General features: G+C 47.8%; 6 protein-coding genes across 6 annotated transcripts; 2 read left to right on the top strand and 4 right to left on the bottom strand.

The window, feature by feature from the left end:
* Positions 1–6,965: 6,965 nt before the first annotated feature.
* On the bottom strand, positions 6,966–7,304 carry BCR38DRAFT_408030 (uncharacterized protein; the record flags this gene model as incomplete). Its single annotated transcript, XM_040858224.1, has 1 exon — positions 6,966–7,304. The coding sequence occupies one exon, from the start codon at positions 7,302–7,304 to the stop codon at positions 6,966–6,968; it is 339 nt and encodes a 112-aa protein (XP_040717019.1).
* Positions 7,305–8,260: 956 nt separating this feature from the next.
* BCR38DRAFT_408031 (uncharacterized protein) lies at positions 8,261–9,875 on the bottom strand (the record flags this gene model as incomplete). The annotated part of the gene is made up of 2 exons (XM_040858225.1): positions 8,261–9,631; positions 9,693–9,875. 2 exons carry the CDS (start codon positions 9,873–9,875, stop codon positions 8,261–8,263), a joined length of 1,554 nt encoding a protein of 517 aa, XP_040717020.1.
* A 3,884-nt stretch (positions 9,876–13,759) lies between these two features.
* Positions 13,760–14,005, bottom strand: BCR38DRAFT_338894 (uncharacterized protein; the record flags this gene model as incomplete). Its single annotated transcript, XM_040855653.1, has 1 exon — positions 13,760–14,005. One exon carries the CDS (start codon positions 14,003–14,005, stop codon positions 13,760–13,762), a length of 246 nt encoding a protein of 81 aa, XP_040717021.1.
* A 540-nt stretch (positions 14,006–14,545) lies between these two features.
* BCR38DRAFT_172356 (uncharacterized protein) lies at positions 14,546–15,544 on the top strand. The gene has a single exon (XM_040853863.1). It carries the CDS (start codon positions 14,768–14,770, stop codon positions 15,455–15,457), a length of 690 nt encoding a protein of 229 aa, XP_040717022.1. The 5' UTR covers positions 14,546–14,767; the 3' UTR covers positions 15,458–15,544.
* Positions 15,545–15,632: 88 nt separating this feature from the next.
* BCR38DRAFT_483715 (S-adenosyl-L-methionine-dependent methyltransferase) lies at positions 15,633–16,513 on the bottom strand (the record flags this gene model as incomplete). The annotated part of the gene is made up of 2 exons (XM_040863660.1): positions 15,633–16,440; positions 16,491–16,513. 2 exons carry the CDS (start codon positions 16,511–16,513, stop codon positions 15,633–15,635), a joined length of 831 nt encoding a protein of 276 aa, XP_040717023.1.
* Positions 16,514–16,862: 349 nt separating this feature from the next.
* Positions 16,863–17,662, top strand: BCR38DRAFT_340000 (transmembrane adaptor Erv26; the record flags this gene model as incomplete). The annotated part of the gene is made up of 3 exons (XM_040855743.1): positions 16,863–16,932; positions 17,016–17,249; positions 17,316–17,662. 3 exons carry the CDS (start codon positions 16,863–16,865, stop codon positions 17,660–17,662), a joined length of 651 nt encoding a protein of 216 aa, XP_040717024.1.
* Between the last annotated feature and the right edge of the window lie 318 nt (positions 17,663–17,980).

Below are 17,980 nucleotides of genomic sequence, written 5' to 3' on the forward strand. Positions count from 1 at the left end.
TCTGGACGGCTTGCTTGGCATATAGCTACATACATCACCTACAAGGTGGCAGCTTGCAGGCTGACCGTGCGGGCAGATTCTGTCTCTACCTTCATCGAAGATGTACATGAGAGAGGACGAGAGCATGCTAGAGCATCCGGATGAGGTCCAGAATGTTCCGTTCTTACGAGTAGTTCCCGGATCCCCGGTCTCGGGTTGGCTTGCTTGATCGTGTTGTTCAGTACGTTTGCCCCAAGTTTCAAGTAGGTTATTTACCCGAAGGCTGCTGGGCGATGTCGCGCAATGCTTATTTACACGCATCTTCGATCGAAAACGTGCAAGCACATCAGACTTTCCAGGCATTTCATCAAGAAACAGTAGCGAATATCTTTGATGTTTTTCTTCTGCGGTGAATCGACTACTGCAGATAATGAGCATCACGTGCTGCAACAATGAACCAAGGTCTTCACACATTTCGGCGTATCCGATTGGCTGCTGAGACATGGTTGCTACTCCTTGCAGTGCAACTGTGAACTCGTTGGATAGTATTTTCACCCAATGGACAAGAACGGGTGGCGGAGGGCCTTCCGGTCATGATAATTGGCTAACAAGCAGCCGAGTACTGCTACTCCTCCTGTCACCTGTAACAGTTGCCATCTAACGTATGACCCCACCTTTCTGGCCACCTAATCTGCCAACTACAACAACCTTCGGCACAACAGATTATCGTCGGTATTGGCTATTATTATGCAATGCCTCGATATTCGGAAAATTCGATTCAAGGCGCTCTCAACGATATCAATCAAGGGATATCCCAGCGCCAGGCTTCCCTCCGATGGGGCGTTCCACGCTCTACCCTATAACTTCGTTACGCCCCAAACCACGTAAGAAGGTACGATTAGGGCCTCATGAACGATTTGGTAACATTGTACAGATTAAGGAAGCGATGGATCAAGCCCTTGAAGTAGAACGGCAACGAGACCAGGTACAACGTCGGAATCAGGTAATACTGGACCCAGCTAAGGCGTCAGAATCTATCAGATCTATACCTCAGGAAGCCCTGGAGCACAGCTTTATATTAGAGCTGGTTGTATCTGAATAGCTATAATAGTACGTTGAATACACTGTTTCGAATACCTTCAATTGGATTGTAATATGTGGCCAGAACGGTGGGTGGCCAGGAAGATGGGGTCGTACGTTATCTGACCTATTAAAGTGCGTCGACCCACCACTTAGCAGGACTCACCACTTGGCGGGGTAGTCAATTAAGTTTATTTATGTGGGATCGCACTAGTACTGGCATTCCGGCTACATACGAAGGTGAAGAAGGACAGTACAGGCGGGGGGTCCCAAGCCGCACAAAGGCACTTAAGTATCTTGCCCGTATCCCACGTGACCGTAGGCCACCAATTCCACAGTTTACACGTAAAACATATCTTCACTTATACTTATTTCAACACCTTTGTGAGGCAGGGACATCCTGGGATAGGCTGTCCCAGATCCGAATCACATTTATGCGCCGTTCCCCTTGTAACAGAGGAACGGGAACTGTACATATAACTCTTTCTCTCTCTTCAGTTTAGTATTCAATAATAGAGATAGGCTGATATCGTGACTTTCATTTGTACTCGGGGTACCCTAAGCGCCGACAGAATACAATGAAGGATCCGTAGGATAAATTAGATAGTGATGCGTGCTGCTAGGGGGAGGGTACTATAATGCAGTAGTGCGCAACGTTATAGTACCTAATTGAATGGGATTCACCTAACCAGTGGGTCCCCTACCTTTTCGTATCAGATAGAGGCGTTAAGATATTATACCTTATTACTACTAGGTTTTATTGATATTTAGATTAATTATTAGAGTAGAACCTATCTAGTGTAAGGAAAGAGCCGTTGTGGCGGGCCGGTCTCAGCTGACAAGCTGAGTCGGGAGGGATTCGCCCCGATCCGGTAAAACCCCGGAACCGTCCAGCTTAAGAGGAGAACTCGAGACGCTCGCACCTAGTTTAGATTCTTCAAGAATCAGTCTTGCAATATACGCACCCATACACTGGCCTACTTCTAGCTACCCTTTGCACTACCTGACTATTATATTGTGAGACGTGTGGTATCCTCGTTACATCTAGAATCTTGTTCCTTATGGATATATTCTCTCCTTTACTAGTCTACTCTCAGCGATTCCTGTAAGTGATATATCCTGCTAAGTGTTGGGCTAACGTATGCGGAATATCGAGCTTTTCGATAGGTATGGATGGAAAACTATAAAACTGCTATATGCGATATCCCGATCTCGACTGCTGAGAAACTATCTTGAGTGAATAGTCAGTTGCCCAGACTGGTGCTCAAAAATATCACGTAGAGCCGCATATTTATTAAACTTATAAATGGGCCACATCCCTCCCCGGCGTTAACAGCTTTGTTACACGCAAAGGTGGTCAAAGATTTGTGAGGTTGTAAAAGCATGACATTCTATCTAGTCCTATGGAGCACGAAGGTTGGACTTAGTCCCAAAGGGCTAAGTCACGTGGTAACCTTGGTGGTCTTAGCAAAGCCCACCAAGGTTGCCTAACAAGCTTTCGCTTCCCTTATGCTCCAATCCCGCAAACTTATTGCAGTGAACCAGGTGGCGGTTCCTCATTCCCAAATCTTTCTAATCACAGCCTGGCTAAGTTATCCTTTGCATCGCATTTGATGGACCATCGGTGCCTTAAACACCCGTGATAGTGTCTTTGTGTCTAATTGTGTGCTATCCATACCACCATACGTACCAATATTCTTCATATAATCATGCACAAATTGGGTTCTCATTCTAAGATATTCTTACACTAGCAGTAAATCCAAAGAGCTTGTTTGGTACATGATACATCATATAGATATTGTCTTCTCTCGGTTACTGTGTCCCACACCACCCCGGTTAATCTAGACTACGACGCGCCCGTCAGGTCATGATGTTGGGCCAGTCCCCGTATTGTATTCTTTAACAGGGAAATGACGACAATTCCGAGGCAAAGGTTCATTCCTAGCTTGTTAACATTATGCTCTAGAAGTGACAGTTCTAACTTGGACGCGATGTTTGGCATTCGAAGTCACTAATAGGGGCTAAGACTGGGCTACACATAATACACATCGCTGTTAGAAGACACGTGTCCCGGGAACAACTGATTCAATGCGCAATACATACTATTAATTTCTGATTGCAGGTATCATGATAGAGTTTGCCATACCCATACCGTAGTTTATACACCGACCGATGAAGATCCAAATATTTTAAGAGTGGATATAAATCCCGTTGAAGGAATGGTCATTATTTAGGTATACGTTCGGTAAAGGCTAGTCCCCTCATCGAGCGTCGCGCTTCATCTCTATAGAGTTACTGAAACCTTTTAAGTTATACAATGTTTTGGGAGACGACTCAAACAGAGCGCACGATAGAACCACTAGGAATGGAGTTACACTGTGACGGGCTCACTGCGAAACTATACAGCTCAACATGGCCAAATACTGTTAATTATCTAACTGAGGAGGAAAGTAAAATAAGCGAGTTTTCCGAGAACACAAACTATGTTTTTATATGCCCTCGATGGTTCCTTTGTTGGATCCGGACGCAAGGTTTTTGCAGCTCCGGATACCATTTCAGGCACAGCCTGTCACATACACTATCTGTTATCCATAATAAGTTGTGTTCAAATCCAACTTAGTATATTGTGGCGAAATACAAAATAAAGTAAGCGATACTCTACGTAGTAAGATATTCATAATTGTGAAAACACAAGAAAATGATATGAAATTAATCAGCCTAGGGGTTCTCTTAAGCCTAATCTTGTTTCTATTCGCGCCGTCTCCTCAGAATCATGGAAGCAATCAAAAAGCTACCAGTGTATCCCTATTAAAGCCACTCCATCGTCGAGTACGCAATCCTCGATAGCGTGCACTACATAACATTGAGGTGGGGTTTTCAAACGTTTGGCGCCCTTCACAGCTAGTACAGAATGTTATGTATATATGATGGCCCTGATTAGGTGACAGCGCCAAGTAACGCCATCTGGTTCTGTATATGTTTGCGCTTTAGTTGAGGTGCTAATATAGGGTTCGATATACTACCAGAAAAATCCCACTAAACGTAAGTCCAAGACCTAATAGACTTGGTTATTTGAATGGTGAGTTCGCTGTCTGCGACAGACCTTCAGCTTGGCGAATTTGTGTCTTTGTGTTCCCATTTTATCATGTTATCTTATCCATACTAGTTAAAATAAACCTTGAAATGGGTAGATACTAGCAGAGTTGCATATTTTCAAAATTATGATCAGGACGTATTGGGCAGAGGTAGCTTTATGAAGATCCAAAATTCAACACAAATATAATGATTTTATTACACACCCATTGTGTAAGAATCCACTACAAATGAGCACACACTTTCTAATATTATAAACCATCCGATGTCCCAAATCAATATAGTCTACTAAAAGTCATTACATAAAAGTACGGAGAATGCTAAGATGATGATTTCTGAATTTGTGCACTTTCACGTAGAGCCTGTTGGTTATAGCAATAGGTTTATCTTCCTATAATCTAAATATCATTAAGAACTCACTGGCGTGATGAGGGAAACTAGGTATTATGCACGTCTAGGGGCAAAGAGACATTAATGAATCCATGAAGAGCCATGCATTTCTAGGTAGAGACTAGCACATTCTCGGGTTGCTACGCTCAAAGGCAGATTGGATAAGCCACAGCAAGATACTTGTGAAACTGCTCACTGGGCATACAATTGAAACTATCAAGATGCGTAGTGCGCATACGTAAGCAACCTCCTGCACAGGTGGCTTTGCAAATCCATGCCTGCAACTGTGCCTTTGACAACTCAGCTGGACCTGGCTGTGTTGTCGCGTAGGCAGTCGGAATGAATGCTCCGGGAAAAGGCCTTATTGTGATTAAGGGGAAGCTGATACCCAAACCCGATAGTTTGGCGCTAGCCATGCCTTGAAATATGCAAGGTACAATATTGAAAATTTCCGACCTTATACGTCCGCCATTGGGATTTTGACGAATACAAACAAGGCCGGTAAACAAAGCATAGGCCGATCTGTTGGTTGAGATAGTCTAATGATAATCAACGGCGAGGCCCACGCTGCGTTGCCAATCCACCGCAGGCGCAAAGCGGTCCTTGACATCCTCGCTTCCCTGACTGCTCGATCCCATAACCTTGGCGCTAATGTACATCCGTCACTGCGCAAGAAAACCAGACGGTCGGACACATCCCAACGATGGTATCAATGAGTCACAACCAACGTCATTACCGACGGCGGGAACAAGAGCTTCATCGAGCGACTCCGGACATAGGTAGCTGCTAAGAAGGCGCTGCGTCCCAGGAACAAAGATTCGACACAGCGGATTTCAAATTCTGGGAGAAGACTCGGGTCAGCCAGATTCCCTCATTTTTGACCTTTGCTCCATGTATAGTCACAATAAACGTGGGTAATTATCGAACAGTTTCCCAATGGACGAATGCGCCTGGCGCTTTCTCCCATATTTCTGTCGACCTCGGGGCTTGGACGAATATCGAATGGCGACAGGATGACTGTTCCTCAATAGCTACTACAAGTTATTCGAGAGGTCCGCCCCCCAGGAGGACCTTTACAGTCGCGACTTCCTCTATTCTCTGCAAGTATCGAACGCTTGTCTTCGCTTCGGGCTTGACTAATCAGTTACTCCTAGTGGCTTTAAGGCTCGAGTGGCCACAACAATCATCAGCGATACCCTGGTCAGAAACAAGTGATATAGAAGGACGCCGACAGGATTCGCATGCTGCTCAGATGCTCACCGACCTCGATACTCGATACCCTGATACGTACGAAGAATGGTCGACAGCACGTGGCAAGGAGATATGCTCACCTAAGGTGAAAAACGGTATCAAAGGGCTTTGAAGCCATTGCGAAATGTAACGTCTGGCGTTCGCTGGACCAGGCTTTGGTCTCTATTCGCGGTTGTATCTATCCTCTTCCTATTCTCTTCCCTGTACTCGGTCAAAAGCAAAGAGGCTCTTGTGTCACAATTAGCAAATGCGAGGCTCGGTCTTCCAGGGACTTAATGATCTGCGTTTTCCCCCTGATAACTGGTGATCCGTGCTAACTGGACCTAGGAAAGCTGAATCATGCTTCAAGAATGGGATCACAACTCATGGGACTAATACAAACCTAGGCCAACTTGGCTTCTCGAACGCATGCGGAAATATTCGACTTGCTGGCTCATAATCTATGCATCATCGAAGATAATGCAATACCAGCCGAATGCAGCCACAAAATAGCCTGACAGCAAGCTCTTGAATGGTAATTCTAGTCCCCCGCTCTAGTCACCCGGGAGCGACCAACAATCGCCGACGTCACGAACCCGAGTCCACAGAAACGTTACTCCGTCTCCACGGCATGCCAAAGGAAGAACTAGATGCGGTAATCGGCATTGCTAGCCTCGCCTCTCCCCGAAGCAAAACTCTCTATGTTATCATCCAAGCGCTGATGCCAGCATTCATCGCCCCAAAAGCCGAAGTGCATTGGCCCCCGTCCCGTTATTCTCATCACGTATTTTATCTACGTTCTGGGCACCCTCAGTCTGGTAATTAACGACATGATCAGTAATTAATACGCGGTGCTGTTTCTTCCACGTGCCATCCACGCGCTCGGTGTAAGTACATGTGCGAGTATGCCATGGTGAGTGATGTGCATAACCCCGCTGAGCGAGGGACAATGGCAGGAGCTGCCATCAACAGGGCGAAGGTGTGTATGTGTTAGGGCATGTCCTGAGAGGTGTGGTATTCTCGAAAATGAGACGAATGACTTGGATTTTTTGGACGCTTACACTATTCGGTTTGGGGACTATTCTTCTGATGATAGTGTGCTTGTCGGAGACGGCACGGTTAGTTGTTGGAACGTTGGTGGCGAGGAGAAGAGCATGCGTAAGACTGTGCCTAAGAAGAATACCCTGAGCTCCTTATCCAGTTTGACGATCATGCTCGACAAAGATACCTCCCTCCTCCTCTTCCTCCCAAGTTGCAGCGACGCCGCCTGGTATTGCCTCCTCGCGTCCCTCCCACAAATATACTCCACCCTCTACTCCTGGCGCCCCTGAATAACCGGCCTCGCCCACCTTCCAAGCGCCCTGATCATCATCCTCGCTGGGCTCGTCACGGGGCCCTGGATGAACGCGCGCTATCGCCTCAACGCCCGCGAAACCAACACACCCGCCAATAGCCACAACGTTGACGACTCCCCTATGGAGCGGATGCGTGTGGGGTAGCACTGGCCCATATTCACGGGCACACATATCCATATTTCTAGGTTTGGCTGGGCGTTGCAGCATCGGGCGCATCCGACGGTGCTGTTGGTGGTACAGGTAATTAGCGGGTTTTTGTAGACGTGCCTGTCCTTTGCTTTTAAGAAGTTTTTGGTTGGTATGAACCCCACACGGTCGGCACGGCATCGGTCGGTGTGTCTTGTGACGAATGGGCTGAGTGGAGTTGGATTGAAGATCCTGCAGCCGCTTGTTGATTCAATAGCATGGGAACAATACTTCACGCTGATGGCTGTAGTCATTGGGACATTTGTGGGTGATAATCCTGCAAGCATGGGGTAGAAGCTGGAGGGACAGCAGATGGGAGAAGGAAATGACGAGGCAGGCTTGATTAGACCCCAATCGGCTGGCGAGTTCATAGTTAAGGGACTATTGTCTTTAAAACCGACGACAGAAACGTATTTTCAAGTTCTGTTTTCTCCCATTGTGCTCAAAGGCTTTACGTAGAAAAACTATGACCATTGCACATACCGAACAGGAAGAGCATATGATGAAACCCCCAAGATCTTACCGTACCTAGGCATCACTCAGCGTAGCCGGCGGGTTACTTAAAGCGGCGAAGAGCTCCCTCAAGATTAGGTCATGATTAGACCTAGCTAGGACAGAGCCTTATTGTAGTTGGTTTCTGTGAATTCTTGCTTTCACCTCCTTCCTTGGTGTCAAGAAAATGGTTTCCAATGGATCGTCCTGTAAGGATATATTCATTCTCGGCGAAAATGAATGGTGCGAAAGCTTATAAACGGTGATCGGAAGGCTGTATATCATCCGATGGTCTTCACCCAGTATAACACTGATCTTCGTCCCCCTTCCTTCGCTATGGACTCATCTCGAAATAATGGTTGCTCTTCTCTGTTGTCAGCGTCATTCAGAGCGAAAGACTCTATTTTCTTAGAAGGTAGAAGAATAACGAGCCCCAAGTTTGAAGTCCAGAAATATTACCAGCCGTAGTAGCGTGATGAATCTTTCTCCCTCTTCTTCTGGGATGTGATCCACCATCCTGCGTCTCGGTGAACCCATTCCTGTTGTTCTATCGGGGTAGTAGTGTAGGGGAAGTTTTCAGGTAGTTCGGATCGCTTAGAAGTGTACGAATCAACCGAATTGTTGCGTTTCCGAGCCGCGCCACATGGGCGGGTACTAGTCGAGGGGCCGGCACTTGCATCCGGCATCTTTGGGTACTGAGAAGAGTTTTTCGCCTTCAGCGGAATAGAACAATCCAACTGGAAGTTCGGAACTTGGGGAGGGGGGCCTCTCTTCTCTTGGTCAGCCTTGTCGTACGCCACGCTGTTCTTACTGAAGTCTGCCCATAACTTTGAACCCTCGGTTTTCTTTTTCGAATTCTTGTTAGAGGTAATATACCCACTAGGGATGTAGTTACCCCCAGAATTAGCGGAGTTCATGGGCTTTGTTATCTGTTCGACCTCGTCTGGCCAAGACTCGTACTGCCACTCAAAATCTTCATAAGCTTGAGTCAAGTCGTCGAGGATCTCGTCCTGTGCGTTATCATCGCCAGACTTTATTGCACCGGGCCCAGTTGGACTGTTTCCAGGTAATCTGTGTTGAGGATGGGCCTGATCACCAGTAGCGATAGGTTTCTTGATACCCTTGCCGCGCGGTCCGAGACCTTGTCCCTGCTTCCATCCTTGCTTCATCATGATGCTCGCCCCTACTGGATAGTTATTCCCGGCTTCTTGGTAGGTGAACACGGTGGACATATTATCTGACTGGTCGTCATTGATGCTGGCTTGCTTTGTGATATACGTACTGGCGTATGACTCTTTTGTTCGAACAAAGCCTACTGAGGTGTCGCTACTGCGACTCATGCTCAAATGGCCCATATTGTTAGTCACTTCTTTGACAGTGGGCTGGACCTTCGTCGCATTTCTGGAGTCGTCATTTTGTTTGCTGTCAGCAACACCAGTGCTCATGCTGACTTGTGGAGTTGGGTGAAAGACTCTGGCATTGTCAAGCGCCTTACTGTTGTCTAGCCCCTCGGTAGTGTGTTCTGCCTCGGGAGTGTCGTGCGCCTCATCAGTGTATCGCGCCTGAGTAGTGTCGTGCACCCTGGATGTCTCGACCGGCTTCACTTTGGTGGATGGCTCCCTAATTTTTCGCTCTGTTTGATATCCATCGACGAAGCTGGAAGACGCGGGATTTGTTGTAGAGCGCGCATTTATGGATGCAGAGGAGGTATCTTCCACCTGAGTCGGTGAAATCCCAACATGCGTCGCAATCCGACCGAGTAATTTCTTGACCACCGAAGACTCCATGCCTGACAGCATGCCATTGGCCTTACAGTAGTTCAAGGCCTAAATGACGGTATGTATTAGACCTGGGATCGCCTAGGGTGTGTAGAAGTTGATAACCTACTGAGGAGAGCATTCTATAGGTGAGTGCCTCATGGTCTGAATCAGCGATCGAGTCATTGAGCGCATCACGCACAATGTCTTTCTCCGGTTCGTCCATGTCCGCTACTTGCAGCAGATGCTCGAGGAACTCGGAATGGAGTGGCATCTTGACCGCAAGATCGCCAGAAATTGTCTGGTTCGCCATTTTTCTTGCTTTATATGTCAGTATAGTATTCCTTGGTGATACCAACGACTGATCCGTCTTGATGGGTTCTTGGGGGTTAAGGGCAAGAAGAAAACCTCCGATACCCAGACATTTACTTCGAAACAATATAGCCGAGAACAAACAGTGGGCATGGAAGTGGACAGTCAGGGCCTTTAGATGCAGCAAAATATTGGTTGTAGCTGCTCAGAATGACTTGGTGTTCATTTTAATGGAACCGTAAAGTCAACTGCAAATGGCTCGAGGTGTTGCCAAAGAAGGAGGGTGAAGGAGGGTGAGACGAACGAGCTACCGCTGCTTCCGAGAACATTGATTGATCGCAAGTGAAACGTTAGGAACCAAACCCAAACTACCTCGTAAGGTACGTCTGAAGCATGTGTTAGGACTTGGGCTTAGGATGCACAACTCAAAACACCTACACTGTAGAATTCCGAATGCGTACTTCGAATCACGTTCAAAAATGCGAAGTTCGGCATAGGAGGTCGAGGTGTGCGAGCGAACAGCGCCCAACGGTTGAACTGAACAAGCAAAAAGTATTGATGGGTTGGCGACGACGGGCTGTTTGAGGTAAAAGCAATGGAAAATGTCTGCCGGCAACCCAGTCTTCCCCGTGCAGCACCTCATTGGAGTGGCATTGTGCCTTTGAAGCTACATAAGGAGAACGGGTAACGTCCCACACCTACATCCGGGACACCCCCACATGTGGGACGCCCTAAAAATGATGCTGTATATTATAACCATTGACTTCAACCTTTTTTTACACTTACAATACAGCTTTCACCGTCACTAGGGTTTTCAGACTCGCTAGACTCATCTGTACTATCCTCAATTTCACCAGCCTCGATTTGAGCCTTCCGAATAGCCTTAATATTAGTAAACTTCGAATTTGGGCTCATCTCGACCTTCCTCCGCTTCCTAGCCCTACTAGCCTCAAGCTCTGCCTCTATTGCCTCAATCTTTCGCTGTGCGACAGCTAACTGGTAGTCCTTCTCATCAAAGCCCTTTTGAACTTTCCGAAAGAGTAGCCGCTGGGTATTTGGATCACTATCAAGCTTGCTGAATAAGCTGAGTTGATCTTGGAGCTCATCTCTCCTCTTAGGCGTTGACCAGGCTACTGCTGATGTCTCTAATGCCCAGTCCTGACTACTAGAGTGCCCTTTGCAAGTCTGACTAGGCTGTTTGATTGGTGCTGACGTATTCTCAAGGAGCAGGGGGCTCATAAGGGGTCTAGCTATGCTAGAAGGCCAGAGACCAGTATATTTCCATCCACTGATAATGTTCTTAACGGTCAATGCTGCTAGACGTGCCTTTCTGTAGCAGAGGAGAAAGTTTCTCTTCCCTACGACAGTAGTAGTATCCCATCGGTCAAGGTAACCAAGCTCCTTCTTATAGGCTGCCTTGAGGGGTCCAAAGACTGACTGATCGAGAGGCTAGAGAACGTGGGATGTGTGTGGCGGCAAGAAAAGCAAGTGTATCTTGTTTATGAAGCAGAAGTACATAAACTCTATCGTTTCGTAGCTACTATGCCCATCTAGGATAAGTAACCTAGTCTCTTCAGGGTCCTCTGGTTAAGTCAAAGGAATAAAGATCTTTTGTAGCCACTCAATAGCCGTAGAGTCTGACGTCCACCCATTCTCTGTTGCTGTAAACCTCCAGGCTTCGTATGGAGTCAAGTCCAGAGGCAACCACTGCTGCTGGACAGACTTCCCCTTGTATATCACAAGTGGGGGTACTGCAGTACCAGTCGCAGAGATACACTCTATAAGAGATGTCCAAGCTCGAGATCCAGGCTGTTTCTTCCGTATGGAACGAGTCTCAGATGATCCTAGAACAAGACCATTTGATCCTCTACCTTCTAGACTACCTGTCTCATCCATATTGTATCGATTCGAGGCCTTAATAGCTTTGGTCTCAGGGATAGCGAGGTATTTGAACCATTGCCTGATCACATTAGCTGAGGCTCCATTAATACGCTGGGAATCGATAGCTCTGCTTCTCTGGACCTTGACTGAAGGGTTCCTCTTGATAAAAGCCTGGACCCAGTTCTTTCCAAGTGGTTCGGTGTCTCCGTGGATCTGTAGGATACGCTCGGTGAAGTCTTTGAGCTGTTGATGGGTTGGTGGGAGGCCTAGGGCAGCCTGGATTCGAACCCATTCAGCCAGATGAGGTTCCTGGGCTGGAGAGAGCCTCTGGTAGTCAGCGAAGGCTATATCTCTTGACTGGGCTCCCTGAATCCGTCGTGAAAGAGTAGACCTTGGGACACCATGCTCATATGCTGCTTTTCGGAGGCTTTGACCGGTAGCTATTGCTTGAAGAGCTCGATAAATGTCATCTTCGGTATATTGACTCATATTAGTGTAAAGAAGACGTACGTACAATTCCGTAACGATTGAATCGATATTGGTAAAGAAAAAAGAGGTTGAAGTTAGAGGCTAGCGGTGTTGAGACATTTTTGGGTGTCCCACATGTGGGGGTGTCCCGGATATGGGTGTGGGACGTTACCTGCTGCTTGAAGACGGGAATAGTGTCGGTGCCTTAAATTTAACAATGGAAGCATGATTCTGCGTACCTTGAATTTAAGATTTTCCCTAAGTATTCGGTAAAAGTAGGGATATCTATCTTCTACAAGTACTTATGTCTTGAAGGTAACCGCGGCCTGATAAGCGTCATTAACTGAAGAATCATCCACAAAATCTGACCTTGTGCCTGAAGTGTATTGACATCCATCGTCTTAGGCCGATGCAGTTGCTTCCACATCAATCTACATGTGAAATACAGATCCTCAGAGTGATGATCCGACTGTGATTGATGCTGTTAGTTATTTCGCGCTAAGCTGTCCCAATTAAGCTGCTCACCAGAGCCTCACGAACGTTAAGGCGTGTCGAACAACTGAGTCATTGCCCAGTACACAGTTACCAGTAGCTGTTTCATCCAAATCTGTGAAGTAGTAATAAGTCATCAGGTAGGGAAAGCTGCTGTACCACTGTGTCTCTCTGATACAGCTTCTCGGTCACAATATTGACATAGGGTGCTGTAATATCATGTGAGCCCCATCCCCAAATCGGATTTGCACCTGACAAAAGATAAAGCTAAGTACAAGGGAACTTACATGGGATATGTGATATTGACATGTAAGCTGCGAAGGCGGTGCCAGCAGGACATATTTTAGCATTGGTCAATGAGCAGGAAGGGCAGCAATGTAGATGACCAAAGGTTGGCAGTGGAAAACCGAGCACAGCAGATTTGAGAATAAAAAGTATCAAGATGTCGCATCAAGGACGAAAGGCTGGATCTGGCTTACTACAGTCCCGTCGCCGTGTAGTTAAGGCTTTACGCAATATATCTTGGAAGTTAGAACGGGGATTTGGTTCCGTGGTACCTGCAATTGCCATTTATGTTACTACACGGGAGAATTCGAGCCATGGAAGTCCCAAGGAACCATAGGGTTTATTTGGACCATGTTGGCCTTCAATTTTCCAGAATTCAGTTACAGGGAACATGAAGGATGTAGGGATGTAGTTGCCTGCAGTTGATGCTGCGCAAAAGAACAAAACACGGCTTGCACCACTTCCTTCCAAGTTCTTGAGATCAGTGAAACCGTTTGAGAAGGTGATGCTCTTTTATTCCAGAGTATTCAATGATCTTGGGATGTTCTTGGGAAACAGGGCGGATACTCATTTACAGCTGCTCAAGTAGAGCAGCCCAGTAAGCATTGTCAACCTTTATAGTCCCCGAAACTATTTTCCATTATCCATCCTAACCCCCTCCCCTCTTTCACCAGTGTCTTCCTGGTACATGCCCATCCTTCGGCTCTATGATCCTATTCCAGGCGTTCATTGTCGTACGGATGCGAGGTCCAAGACCAGTCAGGCCGTGGGGGAAATGGCAGCAAGAGCACAAGCTGCCTGGCAGGTACCGTAGGAAGTGTTACAGGCGAGAATGACAGCTGGGGCTGTAGGAGCAGCAACGGTGCCGAAAGTGAAGCCCGCCGCGCTGTAACAGGCGACAACAACTGAAGAGCAGCCAGCTTGGCAAATGCCGTAGGCAACAGGGCCCGCTGCGGCAGCTGTGACTCCGCAGAGAAGGACAGCAAAAGTCTTCGGGGGCTGCATTTTTGCGGCTGTGGCGAGAGTGATTGTTGGTTTGGTGACGATCTGCTAGTTCGGACTTCAGTTTATGTGAAATAAGTTTGTGTTTGTTTAAATGAGTTGGCGGGACGGTCGGTTTGTATAGTTCTTGTGTGAAAGGATTTATCAATTAAAGTTATAGATAAAAGCTCTGAGTGAATGTACACACATCGGCGCCTTCCTAACTACTCAAGACGACCAGCACGTGGGCAACTTGATCATCTCAGAATTCCGTACACCAAGCGCTAGAATCATCAATCATCTAGAGCCTCGCAGTCATGAAGTTCAACGAGGAGGGATTTATGCTCTACTAACAAGTTTGCTGTGATTCCAAGGCTACCGTAAAGCATATGCTCAATAAATACCCGGAAATCTCATGTTGGGCAGAAGACGTAATGATTGATCACACCTCTTTCGCCACAAAGATGGTATGCAACGATACAGGGTCGTCTCGTTGCCTTTGGATTGAATTGTATTGTTCTGGTCCAAATGACGAATCGACTTTGAGTCTACCAAAATCCTGGCCAAGCAGGAACTGTTCTACGTATTTCACATACTTAGGTCTCCACGCATGTGGATTTATCTTCGACTTAAATTCCATCATCTAAAATCCCAATTTCGAAGAATGCATCTCCAAAAACACCTTCCAGTGCCATATTGTTTCCTCGAAAGCACCTTGATAGCAACCTTGGACGAGTTCTTCCTCAGCAGTCATCCAACCCCAAGAGCCAAGCCACACACGCAAACATGTCTTCCATGAAGCAAATACTCTTGAGTATGAATCCAACCAAAATCTTCAGTACGCTTCGGTCTATGTCTGCGGCTCGAACTCCAACACCGACGACAAAACAACCCCCAATCATCCTTTGGTCTTCGATTGACAACCATTGGATGCCACGAGGGAGAGCACAACCGCATCCGCCAGAACAGACACCACCACGAACTCTGGAGACGCACCCATTAATCGATCCCGATGAACACCTAACCCTCGGCTTCCGATTCCAGGACCAGAAGCAACGCGAGTACGCCCGCGTCCTCGAGACAAGACTCCAGGGTCTTAAATGGGGCGCGCGCCTGCCCTTCCTGTACTGGCGACATAAGGTCATGGCAAAGCAACTCGAGGACATCACGGCCCAGCAAAAGCGTTATGCTCCGTTTGATGAGCACCTACAAGTTGCCAAGACGCGCACCGAATGGCGACGAGAGGTGCTGGAGGCTAGGATCTTCAAGGAAGTGTCGCCACAAGGCAAGGTCGGTGCAGAAATCGAGAGACAACGCGCGATGAAGGAAGCGGAGTTGGATCGGGTGCTTTGCATTCTCGCTCAGAGGTCGGATCGGGAGGCGCCAATTGCGGCCAAGCCCTTCGAGGAGATTAGGGAGGAAGAGCGCAGAGGTATCTTCACGAAGCCGTGGAAATGGAGCGGATACATGCCATAGGTTGAGGCGCTTGTAAGAATGTCGTATGGTTGCTTTCTTGTCGGATACTCATCTATTTTCTTCAATATGCATTTCTTGGCATGTTGCTAACACACAGTCCAATGTCAAGTTGGCCAATAGAGCCACCAAGAACTCCATAACACCGACGCCAAATTCAATGATATCTGTCCGACTTTTAAAATGCGATTCGTCGTTTTCGTCCTGTATACTTCGAGGTCGCCTTGACCACCTTCCCCTTGCGTTCCATCTGCTCTTTTTTCTTGACAATCCACGCCTTACTCCCCTTCTTGATATCGCCCTTGCCAGCTTCCCGTTTCCTCCGCGGATCCAACACGTCCACACCGTCCATACCCTTGACCACTCCGGTGATATCGCTGGTGCTGCCTGCGCCGGCCGTAAGCACCAGATAGACCTTGACATTTTTCGTCTCGGGGTCGTCCTCCAGCAGACCGGCGCCGAACCCTGCCTTGACCGCAGCACCAGTGATCATCTTTTTCTGCTCGTCATTCTTGGGGTAAAACTGGCATACGGCGCGGCCACCCCTCTTCAGGCTTGCGTACAGTCCGTTGAAGAATCGAGACAGTCGTCCTGCAGGTGATATCTCGCTACTCTCGGCGTTGCACAGCCATTGAATCGCACTGATACTGACGGCGGCATCAAAAGTTCCTGCTCGGAAAGGCACACCCTGCCCTATATCTGCGAGCATGAGGTCTCCCTCCACGTCTCTTTGGAGCGCAATGTCCAGCATGGACGCAGATACGTCCATGCCGATCCACACGTGGGGTCCGCCTTCTTCTGGGGGTATCGAGGATAAGATCTCGCCGGACAGACCACTTCCGCAGCCGACATCGAGGATGAGTGATGGTGAGGAGAGGTCGAGGAGTTCTAGGGCACGGTGGGTCATGGAGGCCTGGATATTTTGTATCCTCGAGGACGTAGTGTACTTGCGCGCCTCTGTGTCATTGTAGTGGATGTCCGCGGACCTGTAATCAGTCAGTTGATGAACAGTGGGAAACGCCGGTATTATTCTTACAGTGTGTCCTCTGGCCGCGACATTTTGGGTGGGTTAATCGCAATAATCTCTCGTTGATTTCACCGCTTGAAAGTCGCGTCCCGAACTCAAACCTGGACTTTCCAGTTTGAGACCCCGCCAACTTTTCCTGTGGGTCTATTGTAACCTTATCGTTATCAGCGATCGATAGGCGGCATCGCAAATTTCATTTCCGTAATTGGAGGAAAGGCCACGGGTTAGGTCGTGTTGGTTTGGGCCAGTCCTATTTTTGTCAATCTTCGCGACCAGCATCGGAGGAAGTTGGAACCAAAAGCCTTTCGTTAGGTTCTGGTATCCTTCCCCTTTACTTCACCACTACCATGAACACTTCACATTCATAAGATAACCTTCAACATGTGGATTCTTCCTCTCGTTGGGTATCTTGGCTCCATTGTGGGCTTCTGTTTCCTGACACTGGCCATAGGTACGTTCATTTAGCATCATTCTTCTCCAAGACGATGGTTGCATGACCGAGAAACGTGGCTGTTAACACGGATGGACTGCCAGCATCGGGTCTGTACTACCTCTCCGAACTCGTCGAAGAGCACACAGTCATCGCGAAACGACTTTTGACGCGTCTCATCTACGGCATCGTCGGCCTGCAGCTGATTCTCTGCATTTTCGATGGATTCCCGATTACGTTGACCCTGATGGGTGTTGTGTCCCACATTGTCTATCTAGGCAACATGCGCCGGTTCCCATTCGTCAGGCTCACAGATCCTCTGTTCGTTGCTTCTTGCAGTATGTTCCACTACCATGGAAGAGGAGTTTGATATGTGCATCGAACAGAAACTAACGCTGGCGCAGTACTCGTGCTTGTCAACCATTACTTCTGGTTCCGTTACTTTTCTGCGGCTCAGTCGCGCTCTTACTCGCGCATGTCCAACTTTTACGATCAACCGAATGTTCCTACATTCACCGAGATCGCTTCCTTCTTTGGCCTTTGCGTCTGGTTGATTCCATTTGCCCTGTTCGTCAGCCTCTCTGCGAGCGACAACGTCCTGCCTACCATCGGGACCGAACAGCCCGCGCATGACGCCGATGGCAAGAACAAGCGCCAGAGCATTGTCAAGGTGGGAGTGGATCACATTCTGTCCGGAATAGGGGAAGTAAGTCGGCTCGCCGGGTGGAAGAAACCCGAGGATCGCTTTTGAATGGAGGTCGGTAGTAGGACTTCGTGTACAGAACTCGGGGTATGGATATGGGTCTCTTACAAAACAGGTTACTCCCTTGATTGATGCCGAAAGAGCTTCGGTATTCTGGGAATACACTCGATCAACCGCTCCGTACGTATGTCTGTGAAAATGACCGCCTTGAGTCCGTTGCGGCTCGTGTCCTTCAGTAGCTTAAGGATGAGTGACAGCTGTAAGTACTACAAAGTTTCTTTTCATATCTCAGATCCTTCGAATGATGATTCAACCAATATTATGCTAGATTGTATTTGAGTTGCCCAATGGGCGATGTTGATGCAA

The sequence above is a fragment of the Pseudomassariella vexata genome, assembly GCF_002105095.1.
Source record: "Pseudomassariella vexata strain CBS 129021 chromosome Unknown BCR38scaffold_5, whole genome shotgun sequence".
Classification (NCBI taxonomy): Eukaryota; Fungi; Ascomycota; class Sordariomycetes; order Amphisphaeriales; family Pseudomassariaceae; genus Pseudomassariella; species Pseudomassariella vexata.

What these genes read in the sequence shown, in the direction of transcription:
- BCR38DRAFT_172356 (XM_040853863.1), top strand. Translation starts at nt 14,768, where the DNA reads ATGTCTTCCATGAAGCAAATACTCTTGAGTATGAATCCAACCAAAATC.